Source organism: Puccinia triticina, chromosome 14A (genome assembly GCF_026914185.1).
Source record: "Puccinia triticina chromosome 14A, complete sequence".
Lineage (NCBI taxonomy): Eukaryota > Fungi > Basidiomycota > Pucciniomycetes > Pucciniales > Pucciniaceae > Puccinia > Puccinia triticina.
This window is the reverse complement of record NC_070571.1, coordinates 5171210-5192303: the sequence shown is the minus strand read 5'-3', so window position 1 is coordinate 5192303 and position 21094 is coordinate 5171210. Positions and strand designations below refer to the sequence as shown.

At 49.8% G+C, this 21094-nt stretch overlaps 2 protein-coding genes across 2 annotated transcripts; one reads left to right on the top strand and one right to left on the bottom strand.

Moving 5' to 3' along the window:
* Window positions 1–2244: 2244 nt before the first annotated feature.
* Window positions 2245–3131, bottom strand: PtA15_14A476 (uncharacterized protein; the record flags this gene model as incomplete). The annotated part of the gene is made up of 2 exons (XM_053163196.1): window positions 2245–2376; window positions 3039–3131. 2 exons carry the CDS (start codon window positions 3129–3131, stop codon window positions 2245–2247), a joined length of 225 nt encoding a protein of 74 aa, XP_053027147.1.
* Window positions 3132–7358: 4227 nt separating this feature from the next.
* PtA15_14A475 (uncharacterized protein) lies at window positions 7359–12626 on the top strand (the record flags this gene model as incomplete). Its single annotated transcript, XM_053163195.1, has 4 exons — window positions 7359–7525; window positions 7577–7637; window positions 10348–10953; window positions 12540–12626. The coding sequence occupies 4 exons, from the start codon at window positions 7359–7361 to the stop codon at window positions 12624–12626; spliced, it is 921 nt and encodes a 306-aa protein (XP_053027146.1).
* Between the last annotated feature and the right edge of the window lie 8468 nt (window positions 12627–21094).

Here is a 21094-nt window from a genome sequence, read left to right as displayed (position 1 = left end):
ACATTCAACCTTTTCTTTCTCATGCTGATGCAATTTTCCAGCATCAACCGAGCTCTCACAGAAAACGACATTGCCTGTGCTCGGCTAACTGGTGGATTCACCCTGCAGAAGCGTGACGAGCAACTTCACCAATTTCGAAACAACAACCAGTGCAACGTTCTTCTGGCGTCATTGCAGGCCGCAGGGGTAGGTATAGATTTACGGTGTGCACAAAATGTTTACATGATGGTACCAAGCAATCTTCATTTTTGTTATCAAGGGAAAGAGCCGACACTTACAACTGCTTGACTCCGCAGGAACCCAGCTGGAATCCTGCGAGTGAGATGCAAGCCATTGACCGACTCTACAGATTAGGACAAGTCCATCCTGTCCATGTGTACCGATACTATGTACAAGGGACTTTGGAGGTAAACATATATCAAGTACAGAGGAGGAAGGCGGAATTGGCTATGTGAGTGAAACTCCTGCAATCATGCTGTCTGAAGAGGATCCTGACGAGTGGTTGGCCTTGATGCGAGTGTAGGCTGAGTGTGCCATCTGTAGGAAACGAGACATATGAGTGTGCTCAGTTACTTATGGGCAACCTGTCAGGTTGATGTACAAACAAGTCAACCACGGAGCAATGAGAATTCACCTTTCAGCCGAGTGCGCTATCAAAATCTACAGAAGCCTGGGGGTTGAGCAGTTGGATTTCTGAAACCAACAGGGTGAGCATGTAAGATTGTGCATAGCAGTTGACTGGGAGGCTCCGTGGGACATCGTTGATTGGAACCACAGGAGGAGAGGCGGGATCCGTTCTTCGAGATTCCAGATTGTATTGGTCTACAAATCGCCGACCTTTGGTAATTGTCTTCTTACGTGTGTAAATGTGATCCAACTTCTGGGCGAATTGTGCAAATTCAGCAGACCTCCACGACAGGGGCAACTTGAGCAGAGTTCTAGGAGGAATCTTCTCGGTGTCAGAGGTGGCTTTGATACTGTCAAAGAGTGTAGCCAGTCGAGGTGGCAGATTGAGTTTGGAGAGTGTTTCTTGACGATGAGCCTGAACCTGTAATGCAGTTGAAGTGCATGAATACAATGGCGGTTCAGAGGGAGCACAGGTAGTGAATAAGTGCATACCTGCCTGCGGAATTTTGTTCTTCTTTGCGATTCCTTTTTCTTCACAACCTTGTCCTTGGAAAAACGACCTAATCGAAGCCCATCTTGCCGACCAAGAAACCATCGATGGAGGAGGCCACGCGGAATGGAGTTGTCGCTCGCCTCGGCAGGATCGATGAAAAAGACTTTGAAAGCACCTATCTCATAGGCATGCTTCCAATGTTTCAATACAAACTTTGCGAAGAGCTGGTTCCAGTGAGAATCCCAGGAATGATCCCAGGCAAAGGTGTTACCGGGGAAGTTTGAGGTGGCGAGGTCCTGCAGAAAAAGAGCTCGGTAGACAGGGGGGACATTCTCCGACTTGAGCTGAAGGGCTTCGGCTGGAATGGCGTCTATCGGATGCAGAAGGATCGAGTCGGGTAGATTTGAACCAACGTGAAAGTTGTCCGCGGCTGGAGCTATCCTCCAGTCATCAGGAGCGGCTTTCTTGGGTGTGCTGACCAAGTTGAGTAAGGTTCTGATGAAGGCGGATATGCTGCGAGCGCAGGATGAATTGGAGTCTGGGAGGAGGGTTGAGTATATCTTATTTTTCCCGGCGGCCGTCGATGGTGGTTTGCCAGACGCAAATAGGATTGTAGGGGATGACATTGCGGGAAGCCGCCACAAGCAGGCACACGCAGGAGGGGGGAATGATAAGCTGGGCCATTCGATGGATGGAGCTATATGTATTCCAGGATCAAACTTGTTGTAGCTGAGACAAAGGGTTCTCATTGACAAACAACGACAAGGGGAGGGACAGGCAGCCCCGGGGGCGAACAAAGGGAGCTCCTTGGCCCAAACAGAGCTCAACGGAGTATGAGAGGCGCTCTATTTGTGGTTGTAGCTTGGGGCATGATGTCCACCCTGACGTTCGCGCGAACGTCAGGGTGGACATTTTCGTCCACCCACAGTGGCGCAAGCAGGGGCGTTTGAAGCTGGAGTCTCGGAGCAATGCGGGCATTGCTCGGTTGCTACGCTGTTGAACGACCGCTCCTGACCTCCCACAGGACAGTCTAATGGCAACCTCCACCCCGTCCTGCGAAGACATGAAACTTGCACTGTCATCCCAAGAGTGCGGCCACCAAAAGCCCTAACTCATGGTAGAGCTCAAGTGAAATGCTGGTACGGATTGTCCTTGCGATAAGCCGGTATTCCACCGAGCTCCTGTTGCCACAGCAGGATGAAACCTTCAAGTAGCCGCGGAGGTATCTTGAGGTTCCATTGCAAACAATTCAAGCCCTACTAACATGTCGGGCAAGTTTCCAGTTTGGAACCTTGTGCCGATCTGAATTTCCGCTCCCTGATATCCCTATAACTGCATGGCAGCAACTGGAACCATGAGAAGATACAAAGAGATCCAATGTGAAAGGAAGGCCGGGCATTTAAGCAGACTGTCGCACTACTAGAGAAGGGCCTTGTCACTGCCGGAGGGCACGGCACCCTGGGGAATGCGGCACAATCTTCTTTTCACTAATTCTCAAATATCACATGTCAGCATCAGTGGCTAGGATGAAGGAATTGGGTTCAGAGTACACGTACACAGAGGATCAGAAACTCATGGCCCCAGGTCCACTGGACGAAGATCCTTGCTCGTCCCGTGCAGTGTCAGGGCTGCGTTCTTGAGCCTCGTCATACAGGATCGGACCTGCCAATGCACAAGGAGGGTTTGTCTATCTATCAGACCTCCAGCCCAACAGCGTCTGGAGTGAGGCATACTTACCTTTTCCAAGACGATTCCTGATGACATTCCAACTAGCGTAGACATTGGGAGTAGCCTTTTCTGGGATCTTCCTGTTAGCCGCCTCGCATATGAGCTGCCCCTGGAACCGGTACGCAAGATTCCAGTTGACCCAAAGTTGAGGTTCAGAATCTTCCTTGGGCTGTGATGTTGTTGGATCCACCTCCCGGTCGGTCATCTCTTGATCAATCAGCTGCTGCATCTCTTGTAGCCATTGCAATTGCGCATGAGTGAGTTGGACTCGAGTGGGTGGCATTGTAGGACTAGTAACTATGGAGCTGAGGATGTGTTGGTGTCGTTGTGAATAAGACAACTGCAAGTTGGCGGAATGTTGACCTGCGGAATTTCAGGCAGAGGGGGATCCCAGTGATATATGTGCGCTTCGGTCTTCCGTCGCCAGTTATTTCAGTCATGCAGGCCCCGCTTCGGTCATGAAGACCATCAGTATCTGCGCAAAGAACTGGGGCATTTAGAACGGACACGTCATTTTAGAATTTGCGTACTGCAGATTCTGCCGTGCCGGAAGATGACTCATGAAGACATGAGGCGGTCTCCGCCAGAATAGATATATGCAGCCATCGCCTATGGTATTGTTTGAGTGCTACTGGAATCACATGTTCCTAGTGTGTTTTGTGTGGCATCACCGGTTCCAAGAGAACATTCCAAGGTCACGCCTTCGTCGAAACACGTTCACCTTAGGAGGGCGTTAACTAGGCTCATGTTTCTCCTGTCTTCCAGACTATGACTCTGCCACGGAGGAGACGGGGCAGCAGACACAACATAGACTTGACCTAATTCATTGAAAACATTTACCAGCTTCCAGTGGCAACTTTCTCACGTTCTCAAAGCCTCGACCATGTCCCAACGACCGAAGTACATTTGCCGCTGTGAGCACTTCGGCTGTAACAAGACACAACACGAGCAAGAAGGTGAAGGGATCGTTTGTGGCAGGGTTTTGTCCAAGCGTGTGTTCGAACAACATCAGAAGAAATTACCCAATAATGCACAGCACGCTGGCGCACCAGCAGCAGGATTGCTTGCCTCGACGTTGCATGTAGGTGATCTTGTCCCCCTGTTCACTATTTCATCAAACAACTGGCTGAGGGCACTGATAAGCATTGGTAGAATGTGGCCAGTAGCTCCACAGCCGTTGCGGAGGTTAACACCAAATCAAGGCCTGGTCTCCTTGAAGAAGATTACTGCCGGCAAGTCATGCTCCAACTCGCAAGCGCCATATTTACCCATAAGCTTAGTAAAGCTGGAGCAGTAGATTTCTTGAAAGCCGCACGATCGAATGTGTTACTTCTCGGCAGCATTTGGAACAACAATAACCAGACTGCTATTGACCCAACCCCCATCATTCAGCAAATTCCGAAGACCCAGGAGGCCGTTTTTCATCGTCTCGGCCTAAATCCCGACTCAACAACCCGGATCTGTTGCAGAAAGTGTTTTGCCCTCTACGTGATCGAATCAGGGCGCCCAAACAAGCCGCAAAAATGCACCCAGCCGTTTCTCTCCAAAAGGCAAGGATATTGCAAGTGGGCTAAAGCGCAGGAGATTGACCCAAAATGTGACGAAGACCTCTTCCAGGTGGTCGCAAAAAACCAGCTGATCCCTGTTCGCACGTTCACGTATGTCTCTTTGAAGTCGTGGTTGCAGGGGCGCCTTCTCCAACCCCCCTTTGAAACCCTTCTAGAATCGAGTCTGGTATCTACCACTTGGACCGACGACCAGCCAATGGAAGATGTGTGGCATGGCTCTGTCTGGCGAGAATTCCCAAATGCCGATGATGGTACCGGGATCTACACACAGGCTTCGGGAAACCTCGTCTTCAGTCTCTATCTGGACTGGTTCAATGCCGAAGGTAGCTCGAATCTGGGCAAGCACAACTCTGTGGGAGCAATTACTATGGTTTGCTTGAATCTACCTGCAACGTCTCGTTACAAAGTGGAAAACATCTTTCTTTTCGGTGTTATTCCCGGGCCAACAGAGCCCAAACTCGAACAGCTGAACCATGTCTTGCAGCCTTTGGTTGATGAGCTGAATGAGTTTTGGAGAGGAGTTACCTATGAAGCAACAAGTCTGCATCCCACTGGGAGAACCATCCGAGTCGCGATCTTCCCATTGATTGCAGACCTTCCAGCCCTGCGGAAAACTGCTGGATTTGGTAGTCATGCGGCGAACCTTTTCTGTTCTTATTGTCTTTTACCTAAAACAAACTTGGAGGAGACGGATCCATCTAAGTTTCCGAGACGGACCAACGAGGAACACCTACGCCATGCCTCCGCATGGCTGACTCTTCAGAACGCAACTGAACGAAAGAAGTTCACCAAGACACACGGAGCAAGGTGGAGTGTGCTTAACGAATTACCCTACTGGCGACCAATCGATCACTGCTCAATCGAGTTGATGCACGCGCTAGTCCTTGGGGATCTCAAGGATCATAGCGTCAGATTCATGTCCTTGCCTTTGGCTGGCGCGCAACTCAAGTCCATGCAAGAAATAGATGAACAGTGGCAGAACGATGCGTCCTACAAAGAGCCTCCTTTCAATGAAGTATCCCGACCAACGGCAAGGCGCAAAGGGAAACGAAAACTTGAAGACCTTCAAGAGACTGTGGCCCCTGAGACTCGGGTCAAACGAAGACGAGGCAATGTGAATCCCCCCATCACCACGGCCGATCAAGATCCATCGAGGTCAAGCTCTCACTCACAAGCAGGCTCCGGAGAGAAATCGCAACCATCATCCACGCACTCCTACGACCTACGGCGGCGCAAGCGAGCGCTTTACAGTGAAAGCGAGGATGAGTCATATGCTGAGTCGCAAGAGGATCGGGAGAGTGACTGTACAATCACCGGTCAACGCCGGACAACGGAACTACTTTCCCAACTGCAGGACAAGGATCAACCCCGGATCTTGCCTGAGGAACTCGATGTTATCCGCCGCACCATTCTTCATACAGTGGTGCCCGCGTGGATTGATAGGGTGCCACGCAACTTGGGCTCGGCCAGCCATGGTTCCCTGAAGGGAGCAGAATGGCTGATTTTGTACAAGGTTTACTACACAATCGCTCTAATTCCGTTGTGGGTCAAAGCTTCTGAGAACGCAGGCACAGCGGAAAGCAAACATCGAATTTCCAAGCTGTTAGAGTCAACTACCACATTGAGTCACATCACCCACTTCCTTACACTACCCAAGATCAAACTGAACGACCTGGGAGAACTTGATGATATGATAATCCGCTACCGGAAATGTCTTCAGCAAGGTTGGCCTGCAGAAGTGAGTAAGCCCAACTTACATCTCACCCAGCATTACCCGGATGTCATTAGGAGGTTTGGTCCACCACGCTCAACAGCTGCATGGGCCCAAGAGCGGGTGAATGGGATGTTACAAAAGTTGCCTACAAATCATCATCCAGGTGAGATCGAGCTTTGCACCTTGTGCTGCCGTTCAGTGATGTGAATTGACTCTCTGTTCCACCCCATACGACAGATGAGCTACCAAAGACTTTGACGCACAAATGGCATATGCACTCGACATTCAAAGGCCTTCTTAATGGCGCAGCCAATGAACACCATTCGACGGAAGATGGCTCTGACAGGATACCAATGAACACAAGCTTGGATGAGCCTGTGTTTTTGAAGTGGAAGCGTGCGGTGTCTCGACAAGAGCGGTCCCAAGGGCAGTCGCGTGTTGTTCCTGAAAACCATCGGCTCACTTCTCTGGTCAATGTAGTACCCAGTATGTGTATCAACCGGAAGACGTTCACGTCGAGGGAGAATCACCATGGGAATTCTTTGGTTGAGTTCCACCTTGGTAATTGTCAGCGATTTGGGGAGATAGAGCGGATTTTCCTTTCAGACAACACACCCGGAAGAACTTGGGTGGTGGTCAAGCCGTTTCGAGAAGTACCCCGGGACGAAGATCCGTACAGAAATTATCCAGACCTCAACTGTCGGCTGGTTCAGGCTAATTACGAGGCATTGGCTGTGATTGCGAGTGAAGAGATCATAGGTCATGTGGCATGTATGAAGAACCCTGCGGGAACGTTTGGATTAACGAATGAAACAATCAGTGCGGTGGGACTAGGGTCTGCAGTAAGTAAATTTCGATTCGAAGGGGCAAAGCCGTGTTTGGTTGGAATGCTGAGCAGTCTGTTGGACCTTGTTTGGTTGATCTTGATTTAGGGATGGGAAAGCCTTGTGGACAATGCATGAATGAGTGCATTGGCGGCATTGTCAAAGGGGATGGTTGCTTGGGTGCATTTGGGACAGACAGAAGGGGGATGAAGTGAGCGGCAAATGATGCGAGGTCCTCTCTCTCTGTACCTCCGTGCTTTAGCCTCAGGCAGAGTGGGGGTCATTTCTGGAACATTTCATCAAGTCCGCTGTTATTCATCTTGTTGTTGCTCTGAGCTCTCCTCCTGCCTGATCAAGTTCGACTATTGAAACCTTGCCATCAATCCACTTCTGAAACGTCTACAATGTCTGAGAATTCTACTGCCAACCCTCCCGGTGAGGGAGCGCCCAACGGCGGTGCCTCCAACGCCAACAAGGACGAATCATGGATCACGCGCCTGGTGGATGTTTTGGTTCCTCGATTCCAAACCGCGGGTGGCGATTCGGCAATGCAGACTGATGTTGGCGGCAAGTTGATTCATACTCCAACTATTCCCATACGGGTAGTCTTCTGACTTGTGAGGGCCAACGCAGAGGAGGGGCAGGAACCGACCAACAATGGACCCGGAGAGGCGCCCGATGAAGTGACGTTGGATCCTAAATTCGTTGTGGAAGAGGCGAGGAAGGAAAGGAATTCGGTGCAAGAGGCTGCAAACCAGCGTCGAGTTCGCCAGCGCGCGACCAGGATCGCACAGAAAGGGGCCCTTGCGGAACATTGCGATAAGTACTCTCGGGGCATCCAAGGGTTTGTGAAGTTCTTTCTTGGAGGTCCGGAGAAGCTTCAAGATTATCCCCCTGCTCCAACACCAAAAGAACTCGAAGACCTCTATTGGGTTGAAAAGAGGACTCGCACAATCTTAACACAACTCGAGCGAATTCGGGAAGCCCTGTCCGACAAAACTGTCGCCGAGCAAGATTACTGTGTTTCCGTTGCCGAAAAGGAGATTCGCAAGAATGTGGTTTTGCCGGTATTCACACCAGCTTCGCAAAAGGACCACACCCCCAATGCCGTTAAACCTATCACCTTGCACACAAAATCTGATGTGGAAAGGGCTCTGGCATTGGCAGGCATTTCAAGAGCCACTTTTGAATGGGAAGCGGGCCCCGAATCCGCGTGGAACTCCACGATTGTCGAGGTACTGGCGAACAGGCCCGTTGACTGGCTGCGTCGCACTATGCCATTATCCGAGGAGCAAGCCGGCCAAGCCCCGGCAATCATCAAACGATGGCTCCACACAAAGTCGCGGGAGATGCGGGATTTCACCAGGATGGGCCCTGACGCATTTGAGAAGAAGAAAGCATCTAAGGCTACCAAGGCGCAATACCAACGATGGCGAAAGAAAGTGAGTTAGCACCCTGATCTGACCGTTGTTGTCATTTCGTTGACATTGCGGCCTGATTCGGAAGATCTGGGAGAACCGATGTGCGATGGTCGACAAAGTGTTCAAGCACAACATCACATTGGCGCATGTTGTGGAACAGAAGGAGTGCGGCTCTGACATTGAAGATGGGCCTGAGGGTGACGCACCCATCAAGTTGATCCCCGATTGGCGAAGCGCTCACCTCACCACAGTCCTCCACAGCCTCGACAAGATGGTGATTGCCCAAGCGCGACATCACAAGACTGTTACAACGAACGACAGACTCTATGCTCGATCAAAGCGCAACTTCATCAGAACGAAAGGCATCTCGGCTGTGCCGCATGGCTTACCGCTCGATTGCTACAACACGGCTTATTGGAAACTGTTGAGTCAATACGAGCAGCAAACGATTTCGAAGGCACCACCATGCGGGCTTGAACTCATTGCTCAGGACATCGAAAGGCTCTGCCAGCGTAATGCTAACTCAGCTCCGAATGCTCCACCTGCGAATCCAGCGTTGGCTCACCCTGGGGCTCCTTTCACAGGCAGCAGTATGACAGCCGGGCCTAGCGCGGGTGTTGGCGGGACGATGAATGTAGACTAGTCTTTTTATCTGTTTCTGCGGTCGGGCCCTCCCTTGTGATGAATGAGGATCTCTTGTCTTGCGTGCAGCAATGGAAGCTCAAATGTGTTGGGCCGAAGGACCCCATGCTACGCCAAATGCATGCGTGGTGCCATCAGTTGTGGGTAAACTTGGTTTTTGTGCGCGCCTAGTCCCAACTGTGATTTAATGGTGGACGAGGACTAGACTGGCTGCCATATTTGAAGAGGTGTGTGGTGTTGCACCGGATATGTCTCAAGGGGTCCGGATCAGAGGGCAGTTGAGTTGTTGGTCAACGCTGTGCGATGTCCACCCTGACGTTCGCGCGAACGTCAGGGTGGACAAACATCAGACAGCCGCACAATGGGGTTCGGGGACACTTCCCCCTACAGACCCCCGATGCGCGGTCACCAGCGGGTCTTGCACTCCCGCCCGTGCTGGACATTGGGCCCAGCCAGACGTGAGTCACAAGCTCCATGCATCTCACCCCACTGTACATGCAAAGCATCTGCGGGTGCACCTGAGCCGCAAACCTCCCTCAGTCTGTGACGCGCAAAATTCACAAAAATCGCAGCGTCAGCGCGCGATCAGCTTGCATGTGATGACCTGTACTATCCCCCGCGATAGGTCAGCACAGGTTCAAAGGATATCGCGCTCCTCACAAAGGCACCAGCCAACAACGGCCTCCACGTCTGGCCAGGCATTCAAAAGAGGCCGTGTCTTGTTGTTTCCCCACCCAAGTCAATTTCGCCCCCATTTTGTAAGCCTTCACTTCTTGTCCTCGCCTTCTATCTCCCTCTTCACGTTCTCCCACCCGCGACTCCCCCATGGAACCAGGAACCCTCGTCATGGATCCAGCCATTCCCGCAAATGTCTCAGGTCCACCCGAAGATCCTGATCCTTCCAGTCATGATCCCGAGGGGAACACCCCACCCCCTAGTAAGTTGGATATCATCCACCCGACAAACTTCAGCCGGAAGTTCTCACCAATTACGCCCACAGCCCAACAGGACCTTGATCAAAACAATCCACCACCGTTCAGACCCGCCCCAAGTTTTGCGGAGTTTCTTGTCCGGTCCAGAGACGCCGGGCCACCGGCCTCGCTTGAACCCGCCGACGCCATCCTTGATAGCGAGATCCAAGAAATCACACCGGAAGAGTTTATGCGCTCCATCACAACCGCTACGAATGCCGCTGCCAGCCTCCTTCAGCTCAAACTCCCACGGAGCTGCAAACGCCTAGCTGCCGATCTAGCAACTTCGATTCGCAGCAGTAAGCGAGGTAAGCGCATTCCAGCATCACCAAGGGCTCATTGGTTACACCAATTGATAGCCATTTGCAGCGTTTGAGGAAACAGGACTTGTGCCTGATGATGAGGCGATTCGTATCCGCCCACCTCCGAAGCCGATGTCGAGCTCAATGTCAACCTCACCCGCCGTTTCCCGCAACATACCCCCCAAAAAACGTACACCAAAGGCCCGGTCCATCAAGCCTGTCGATCTGCTGGCCAAGACCGCGAATGGGGCCTCAGGCAGCACTCTGGGAGGCCAGAGCGACATCACTGGCACCGCAGATCTGAACCACAGTAGGAACACCAGCAACTCCGACACCCCAGACACTCACGAACCCACACTACCTTCTCCTGGCCGCGAGAGTAATAGCATACCAAGCATCACATTGACCCGTCCGTCCCCTGAGCCTTCTGCAGGCACCGACCCAACCGAGCAACCTCCACATACTACCACGGAAGTCCTCTCCCCTGCTCCGACATCAGTCACGGCTGCATCTGACGCCACGGGCCCCGCTCAAACAGAAACAGTTCCTGTCCGCCATTCGGACTCAGAGGCGGCCCTCGCTGCTCAAACAGACCTCACCAGTCACCCTGCTCAACCAGCTTCCAACTTGCAAGAACTTGCGGCTCCCGGCAACTCCCAGATCGTCAGCATTACCAACAGCCCCCTCACCATAATTCTTTCCGATGACATCAGAACCGAAGTTGTGAAGATTCACCGGGAACTTCATGGATCAAAACCCAGTTGGGACAAATACCATGCCACTTGGAAATCCCTAACTCCATTGCTTCAAACTTGCGCTCGCTCGATGCAGGCACTACCTCCGGCCAACATCCCTTTCCGATTTGAACGTACAACCTGTACCTACACCAATTGGATCAAATCTATAAGCGGTGCTGGTGGGTGTTGCACAGTTTGTTTGCTCTCCCTCTACTTGTGACTAACCAATCCGTCCCTGCCTATCCAGCACCCCAGTTTCTGTCTCCGGCCAACAATGAACAGTGGAACTGTCCCGACATCATCGATTTTCCGCTTCTCTCAAAATTTTGTAACCTGGACAATACCCTTCCCCCGCAGTCATTCATACCTACAGTCACCAAAACAGCCCATCCGGAGTCCACCCTTGTACGTTTCCTCCATCGGCTCAGTCACCCCCCGCCCAGTGTCCACACGGAATGGGCCAAGCTGGTTGCGGCATCTGTGGACGTCATGGCCGAAAACTTGTTTCAACCCCCGCCAGTGACCTATGATGATGGCGATGATCGATTGACGCAGGGCGTGCACGTGCTTCAGTATCTTGAAAAGCAGAAGGGTTGCTCGTCGAGCTTTGACACCACGCCGCAAGATGATGCCAATTGCAACAACCCAGCCGATCAGCCCTTGCCCCGATCACATTCTCTTGATGTTCTCACCGAATTTCGAGATCTGATTATTGATGTCATAATGGCCTACGTTATCATCCAAACCCATGCGATCAGCGAGCCGCCATTGTCCCAAGCCCAGAAAAAGTCCAACCAGCGAGCACATCAAACAAAGTCAGCTCGTCAAACTCAGACAGTCTTGCGAACTCAGCAAGCCGCCTCAGCTGTGAGCAAAGATGCTCCAGATGTCCATCTCCAACTCCGCTCGTATTCGAAGAAGCAGAATTTCCAACCGCTCGTATATTTTGTACTTGGGGGAGTTCGCGGTCTCTTCATCGCATCAAGGAATTACCGCGTTGCCGGAATCACCGAATGCATGTCATTCATTCAGGCAATATCGATCATATCCCAACGTTCAACCACCGCACGCATCCCGGGAGAGCGCATTTGGAAGAATCTATCCGCACTGCTTGTCCAGCTACTGAGACCGATATTTCAATCCACCAACTTGATCTCCCCAAACATCCACCTGCCCAGTCGTCACGCAATTGCGGAGGCAATCACCAATGATTTTCTCCTTCACTGGCAGACTTCAAACCCGACACTGCCTTTCCTCCTCCCGCTCTCCAACCGAGATGCTCCATAGTGGATGCATCCGTTTTGCGCCATGCCATATTTGTTCCACATCCACTCTCTCATCTTCTGTCTGCCGTCATGTGGCTTAAGCTTTCCCTGTATCTAAATGTGTCATTGTTTGTGAAGAGCGGGAATCTTGTAACCCACAACCCCCATTGAAGTTGAATGTGTGTTTCATAGTGATACCCATGACTTGATTCCTGCCTGCTGAGTCCGATAACACATTGCGCTGCAGGTGCCCTCAGAACCAACCGATACAATCGCAGGTGGCTGCATTGTGGATTGGACCGTCAGGGTTATCAACCTGACCCGTATGACGTGAGATTGTCTCATCCCACCCTCCCATGTGGCTCTCGCGGCTCAAATGTCAGTCTTTGACCCTGTGAACTCATGAGGCTTGCAACCAGTCACATCCGATCATGCTATCTGGGTCCCCATCCATTAGTCCTAAGCAATGTCGCTGGCGATGACATACTTCAGGCAGATATCCCCCATTCAAAAGTGTAGAGTTGAGAGTGGGGAAATTTCCGGAGGCGCCAAACCCAAACATGTATCTCACAAATATACAGACATTTGCATTTGCAATCCGAGAAGAAGACATATCGTCTGATTGGCATCATGGCAAAAAGAGTCGGATATTTGTGCAGGAAGAGATGGTGAAGATGCAACACGTGCAGCATACAAATGCTCTGTAGCCGACTCCTTCTCAAAAATCCTCTCCTCTTGCTTCATCGTTTCGAAACCGCTGCCTTGAGGTTGAATCGCTCTTTTGGGTTGTTTCTCAAGCCGTATTTCGTTTTTGCGCCTCTGGATAGTTTCACACAATGCTCGACCTACAAAGAAGGTTATTCATCTTAAGTCAGCCTCAGGACTGGACATTCTACCGAGGGTTCCTCCTTACACCTATCGCAACCATTTCACTCCTTGGATTTGATGCCCTCCCAGCAACACCACCAAACCTGATCACATCTCCCCGTGCCACGCTTCGAAATGTTTCGTGCGCCTGCGCATGCGTTGGTGTTAACTTGATCCTGCGCCGCTTGGACTGCAATGAAGATATAGATGAGCTGAGACACCATTTCAAAGTTCAAGATGACAGGTTATGGGTTTGCTAAAAATATGAGTCCTGGTAGATCCTCACCATGTTCATTCCTGGATCAACACATTCCACATCGCCTACGCAGCCAACCATGTTCCGGTGGACTTTCACAACATGTCCAGTTCCAAAAGCATGGGCATGCTCGAATTCGGGCGCAAGGGGAAAGTGGCCACGGTGAACTTGCCAGTCGCCCCGCTCCACGCAAATCATTGGCTGTCCGTTAGGGTCAATTACGAGCTGGCCTGTGAAGAAGACCTGGGTGAACGCGTCATGAAGAATTGCTGGAACCGCTGACGAGGTCGACTTGAGGATGATTAGATATCTTTGGAAGGCTGAATCTGGGGTCTCTGGGGGCAGCGGATAGGATGCGAGGCAGATCTTCAAATGGATGTTATCACCTCCACCATATATATTGGCTGGGGTGGTGTTGGCGAGATGAATGTTTCCGCAAACCTCTATCATGATGAGTGCACTAACTACGACAGACGAGGACACAATGATGTGTTGAACTTCATATGGTGAGAAGCGGCGCAACTGGAGCGAATTCATGTACCGTTGGACTGCACGTTTAACTCTCCATTTGTCCCTTTGTCACAAAAACACACGGAAAGGGCCACTTGGTCCCCTTGTGGCCCTGTCCTGTTCCTCCCCACAAATCCGCAATATTCCGCATAAAAACATTTGGTCCTTTCCCTTTGCCTCAACTTCAACGGTAGTTCATGATTCTCTGATCTTACCACATTATTGATGTCATTGCATTTTTCTTTGGGTCATGCACAAAGTCGCCCCACCCACTTTCCCTTTCAAGCAGATTGGACATTGCAGATAACCCTCTTCCCGCTCCTATGACTTGCTCTCAAGGCCAATCATCAACCTATGTTATGTATTCCTCGACGTGTGCGCACATGTCATAGTGGTCGTTTTGTTGCCATTCTTGCACCGACATCTTACATTCACCCGGGATGCCAAGCCCTTCTTGGATCAAGAATCCGCAAAAGACCGCCGGGAGATGGGCCAGTGGACCATTTCTCCCCTGGTTCCAGTAGTGGAGCATGCGCGACGAGTTATGCCGCACTGCATGTGCTCCACAACAGGCGAATCAGAGTGGATATTCATGCTAAAGCCAACGGTGCTTCTTACGTACAGGCAGCGTCAACGCGTCTGTGCTCGTCTGTACCTCGTAGCGTACATGTATGCTTGCTCAACATCTTGGCACATGTATGATTTCCTTGATGTCAATGTCTCTCGTGAACATGCAATCAGCCCAGGGCAGAAGAGACTTCCGCAAGGGTCCCCTTGAGTTGGAGCTCCCGTATGCATTTTCCGGAGTCCAGGGAGACATCTCGTGCTGACTGTACATAAGGAGGCGAAGACTCTACTGCTGCGTGCAGATTGAGGTCGGACGCATACAGACTATGTGTGCATCGCACTCACAAGCAGCACATCACATCACCCTGGATAGCCCTGGATGCAGGCAAATCTGTCCGGGGTGAGATCAGCTGAACAACACATGAATTGTTTTTGTTTCACATTACATACATACAAACATCTTTCTGCGTAATGTCATCTGTATAATGGCTGCCTGAAACTAAGGGCCCGTCTGAAGGAACACCCCTGTTTGCCTGCTGATACCATTTGGACGAACCGACAGGGTGAGGTTTGGCATATGTTTGCTGACTGAGACTCCGAGTGTTCCCAATTTCACCCACAATAGCCCAAAATGTGCTGTTGACAGCCACATGCATGGGCTTGCGCAGATGTCCACCCTGACGTTCGCGCGAACGTCAGGGTGGACAAACACAGCACCAGGGTTGACAACGTTGGGCCACAGCCCTTTGAAGGGGTGAAGACTTGCATGGCATAACCATTAAAATTGTTCCTATGGTCCGCCAACACTGGAGGACTTCCCGTCGGAATCTGCGGGTCTCCCAGAAGTGATCTGGACCCCAAAAAGCTAGATTTCCCTGCAAAAATCTAGACTTTTCGGGTCTCTATTGACATCTCGAGAGTCCCAGATCGCACGGGAAGTCCTCCACTTATTGGTACAGCACACCGATGTTTGATATCCCCAGCCCCATCATCCATCATCTCACGCAGCTTTACCAAATATGTCATGAACACTAACCCGATCCCACCTTTGTGCAAGCTTCTCCGGCAAGCTTCTGCGGCATGGCCGTCTACTCCACTTCGGCAAGGTTCTTACCCAATTGGTCTTGGATACCTCCTTTGTCACATTAGCAAGCAGTAGAGTTCCAGAACCGCCACCTGCAATGACATCCAGCCCCTGTGAGGCCATCAGTCTTTGCACAAAAGAAATTGTTCTGGTGGCGACTCTGACAATCGCGCACCAGCCCGCCTGCTCTAACGTGTGCCGAGAAGGTGTAACGACGGAATACGCCTGATTCAGCAAAGGTTTCACACACTGATTCCCGTCGCATTCCACCCTACTCGCACCTGGCTGCTTGAAGCCTTCCAAGACACCATCTTGGTTCCGTTGACCGGGAGCCATGACACATTGCTTACAACTTGCTCCATAACCACTCTCTCTCTCTTGGAGATCTGTCTTCAATCTCTCCCACCAATGAATCTTCCATTGTTGTCGGTCTCACCAGACTGTCATCTGCTTGCTCTCTGTTGGTCTCAGATAATCACATAATTTGGCTGCCGGCGCGCTACCTTTGGATTCATCGGCAGTTAGTTGTCTGCTCCTCAGATATACTTCCCTCTTTTCTTTCCCACTCCACATTTTGTCTGATATCAAGATCTGTTTCTCTGGAGTGGATAGTGCAGTAAATCTGGAGTATGCCACATCTACCTCCATAGGATGCACCTCATCCCCTTATGCTCAACCCAGGGGCAGTGCAGTTGGTATTACAATGGGTTATGCGATGGCTCCCCAGACTTAAGCACGACTATTGTGATTCAATTTATGATCAGGAACTCGCAGGGACAATCCTTCAGAAAGTCACTTGTGAGTTGTGAATTGTAAGCTTCTATTTCGTATGAAAGACACAAAATCTTCCGGAATCCAGTGTGTCTGGAACAGGCACCTCATCAGAATGGGTAAAAACTTTATGAGATGGGGGCAAGGACACACCTACAAAAGTGAGGGCTGGCCCACCACACCCGACCAACAACCCTATCTACCCACTGCGCCTCTGAACCCTCACCACAACCCAAATTCAAACAGCAGATGACCAATCACAAAACTCCTCTCCCGCATCAATCACCATGTCCAACTTTCCTATGGCCCATGGTCCTTGCATCATTTACCCACCCCCCGTGATGGTCTACCTGGATCAGAGTTTTCCTGTGACACAATATTGCCATCAAGCAACAAACACAGAACAGGGAAATGTGTTCTACACCTGTTCACTGGAATTAAATTGCACCTTTGGTCCACAAAGTGCCTGCATACACAGTAAAAACGGGCATTGACAGCTGGAGAACATCTTCAAACTGTGGGAAACCGTCCTGGAGCTCTGACGAAGGTCAATGGGAAGACTTAGTTTGAATATGATGATCCCGAAGCATGACTACCAGCTGTCGCCTGCATGTTCATCTACCCAGGTCATGTGTGTTGGTTGCTTGACTTATGTTGAGCAAATATTCACAATCAATTATCACCAATATTAAATCACCGGTCAGTCACACTGGAAATGGTGTGGGCATGGTTGGCCCAAATTCTCTTCTTGTGATAACTGTTTGCTCGATTTCCCCATTTGAGATCATCACCACCAACATAACTGGGAATGGATGATGATTTGAATGACATGACATTGGTAGGTTGGATCACCACTCTGATTTCCAGAAGGCCTCAAAATGCACAGATCATCGGCAATGTACACATCGGCATCATCTGTGGTCAGTTGTCCTTCTGTCCTGACTTCCACATCTTCCTGGATCTCATAAAACACCAGGGGGGCCTCTTGCTCTTCAAACTACATCTTTGAATCTCATGATCATGACATTGGACAACACTTGGCTGCCCTCTGACTGACACATATAACATGGTTGTTCTTTCACAACAAATGATGAAGTTGAGGGCGGGTGCTGTAATGTCTTGTGTCTAGTGGACATGAGATCCCGTCAAGCAATTGGTGGCATAAAAAACCAGATGGATGCAGCAAATCAAACAGTACGTCGTGTTGATGTAGATTGAAAACCTGTTACCCTTGTCCTCCTATCTGCTAGTGGTTTGTGATGGTTCAACTCAAATCAACTTTGCCACATAATTTTCCGGTAGCTCACTTATTGGTTAGAGAAGACATAAGCCGGAGTTCAACAGCAGATGAGCATTAGTCAGGCTTGATTTACGCATGCACAACCGGTTGACTTCTGGGAAAGTTACAGAAAGAAATCATAGTATGGCACTCTGTAGAAAGTGCCACACATTCCCCCCTGGTGTATGAGAGACAATAGCCATCAAACATGGGCCGTACCTGGGATTATCGTCCTCAGTTTCCTTTTTGAAGGAAAGGATTAAGCCCACGCCAAAGAAGCTTGCATCATCAACAGTAGTACCCATGAAATGCTTGCTTGCTGAGATCTTAACTGCCCGTTCGGGAAAATAATTCAAGACGGGTGCTTTTGATTTGATATTGAGAAACATGGCTTTTGCCGTAATCTTATAGACGCAATCTTTCATCAAACCATGATCTTTGGAGGTATTGGTGCGTAGCAACACTTCATAGTCAAGCAGATTTTCCTTATTGCAATTGAAGTAACTGATGGTTTCAATGGGTCCATATTGCTGGTTTTCTCAAAATAAAGCGGAGGACTATTGGAATAATATCAGTGGGAGTCTCAAACGCAAAGAGTAAAACTCACTTTGTTTTTGACTTCAAAAAGAGACTGGCACAATAGGGGCTGATTGCCAGGTACTGTAGCAGCGGAGGACATGACAGCTAAAGGATTTGTTTGAGATTTGAAAAGAGGTGATATAATCCCTGTGGCACTCATCAGGACCTTGCAATACCTGTGTATTATAGCGGATACTATTCCAAAGGACTACAGACTCCTGGTGTCATGATCCTAATGCTCAGATTTACGGCGGTGTGAAACCTTTTGTTACGGGACCAGCAGCCGGGCAAGCATTTTGATACAACCCAAGCTGGAAAACAGGGCCTCTGAGAGAGGAAAGACATCCATTTCTCATGAGGTTTTGCCATTGCAACACCGGACATTTGTCCAGGCTTGTATCCACATCCGCAGTTTATGCCTGGAAACAGCAGCTGGAGGTGCTGCAATCACAATAACCACACATAAACAGGGTAATTAGGATAGCAGGAGGTAAAAAACAAAAGCTCAATGCGCGGTGGCTCCTGAGGCCTGCCAACACTTGCAATGAAAGTCCGCATTTGGAGGCGCTGGACCGACAAAAACGGCCAAATTTGTGTTTTTTTTTGTGAAATGCCGGTGAATCCACAACAAAATGGACAAATGAACCGACAAGCAGCCATTGTTATGCTTTCAGAGCAACAATCTGGCCACTTTGGTGTTGGTCTGACGGCGCCTCTGGCGCGACAAAACAGCCACCATGGCTCTGAGCCGACATTCCTAGCCAAACATGGTGCCTGAGCCAACACTCCTAGACAAAAATGGCTCTGAACCAGAAATTATGGTCAATCAAGTTTCATGTTTTGAATCTAGCAATCTTTCCTTGCTTCCGCTTCGAGCATCCACCAAACATGTGGGATCAGTATCAGTCTGTATCAGTGTATGTATACAATGGTAGCAGTACTCAAGCACGTGTCAGTGTCAGGATTGGTTATAAATCCTGTAATAGTACAAGTACCTCACCAGGCAGGAGAGCAGCCTGGTTCCTATATATACCTCTTCTGTTTTAACCCGCTCCAACCCCCCCATCATTCTTTGCAACTTCTTGATCACTCAACAGGGGGTCGGTTAGGTGCCCTGAAGAGTTGGTCAAGCTGTTTACATGCTGCCTTTTGTGCTCTCTCTATCATGCTCCTCTCTGACTTGATTGGGGGTCGGTTAGGTGCCCAGGAGAATCAGAACAGCATTTCAGAGCATATAAGCTGAGGAATTGAGACCACCTCTTCCTTTTATTCCAGCAAAACAATCATTATTGACTGGATAAGAAGCAAAATGGTTGTCAAGTTATTTGCCAACTTACACCAGACTCTCTTTGGAGGGCCTGGTGCAGCCTGGCTGACGCAAAGTACCCCTTGCAAAGGGACCCTCCGCAAATCACTCTAACTTAACTGAGTCGACGGGCCCTGTCCCGCAGGGACCCAAGTCCACTCAACAAGCCGTTAACCTCTGCAAGGACATCCAGCAAGCTGTAAGACTTGTAGGACATCCTCAGATGGCCTTTGTGTATGGTTAAAGGCATTGCTTTCATACCCATGCGGTGCAGAAAGTAGGTAGAGTTGCCACAATAGCCCTTATGTACATATTTATATACATATTGGTCTGTATATGTGGTTGTGGCACAGTGGAAACCAATAATCCAATGGCTTCTGGCCATCTTGGAGAATGAATTTGTATAAAAAAAATGCCAATGCAAAAAAATTCAAGACACTGCAAAAAACAAAAAGCTGTCCAACATGTCAGTCCAGCGCCTCCATAATTGGAGGCTATAAAAGTAGGGTTGAAGTAACACCCATGGGAGTTTTCTCCCGTGCAGATCAAGTGGGGATCAAAGGTCCTTGGGTGGTCTAGCGTGTTTCCTGGGGCTCAGTTTGTTGTTTAAAGTACACCAAGAATTATAAACACTTTTTTGAGATATTTTTGAAAAGTTTTTGAAGATGAACTGAAAAGTATTTGAAAACAAAATGAAAACATTTTTTTTCCAAAAATGGTTCAAACACACCTCCTGGGTTTATTTTATGGAGGCGCTGGACCGACAAAAACGGCCGATTTCGTGTTTTTTTTTGTGAAATGCCGGTAAATCCACGACAAAATGGACAGATGAACCAACAAAGCGGCCATTGTTATGCTTTCAGAGCGACAATCCAGCCATCTTGGTGTCGGTCTGATGGCGCCTCTAGCCTGACAAAACAGCCACCATGGCTCTGAGCCGTCATTCCTAGCCAAACATGGTGCCTGAGCCGACATTCCCAGACAAAAATGGCTCTGAACCAGAAATTCTTGTCAGTCATGTTTCATGTTTTGACTCTAGCCATCTTTCCTTGCTTCCGCTTCCAGCATCCGCCAAACATGTGGGAACAGTATCTGTCTGTATCAGTGTATGTATTTATATGATGCATGTGTAGCAGTACTCAAACAGGTGTCAGTGTCAGGATTCGTTATAAATCCTGTAATAGTAAAGTGAGCAGCCTGGTTCCTATATATACCTCTCCTGTTTTAACCCGCTCCAACTCCCCCCTCATTCTCGGCAACTTCTTTATCACTTAACAGGGGGTCGGTTAGGTGCCCTGAAGAGTTGGTCAAGCTGTTTACATGCTGACTTTTGACATTGTGCTCTCTATATCATGCTGCTCTCTGACTTGGGGGTTGGTTAGGTGCCCAGGAGAGTCAGAACGGCATTTCAGAGCATATGATTTGAGGAATTGAGACCAGTCCAATGGCTTCAACTTCTCCCAGTCAACTGGACTCTGCAAGGGAGACCTGTTCTCACCAACAAAGCTCACTGAGAAGCATGCTGCTGCATGTACATACCTTACCAGCCAGTGGCAAAATTTCATTGTTGCCCACTGGCTCGC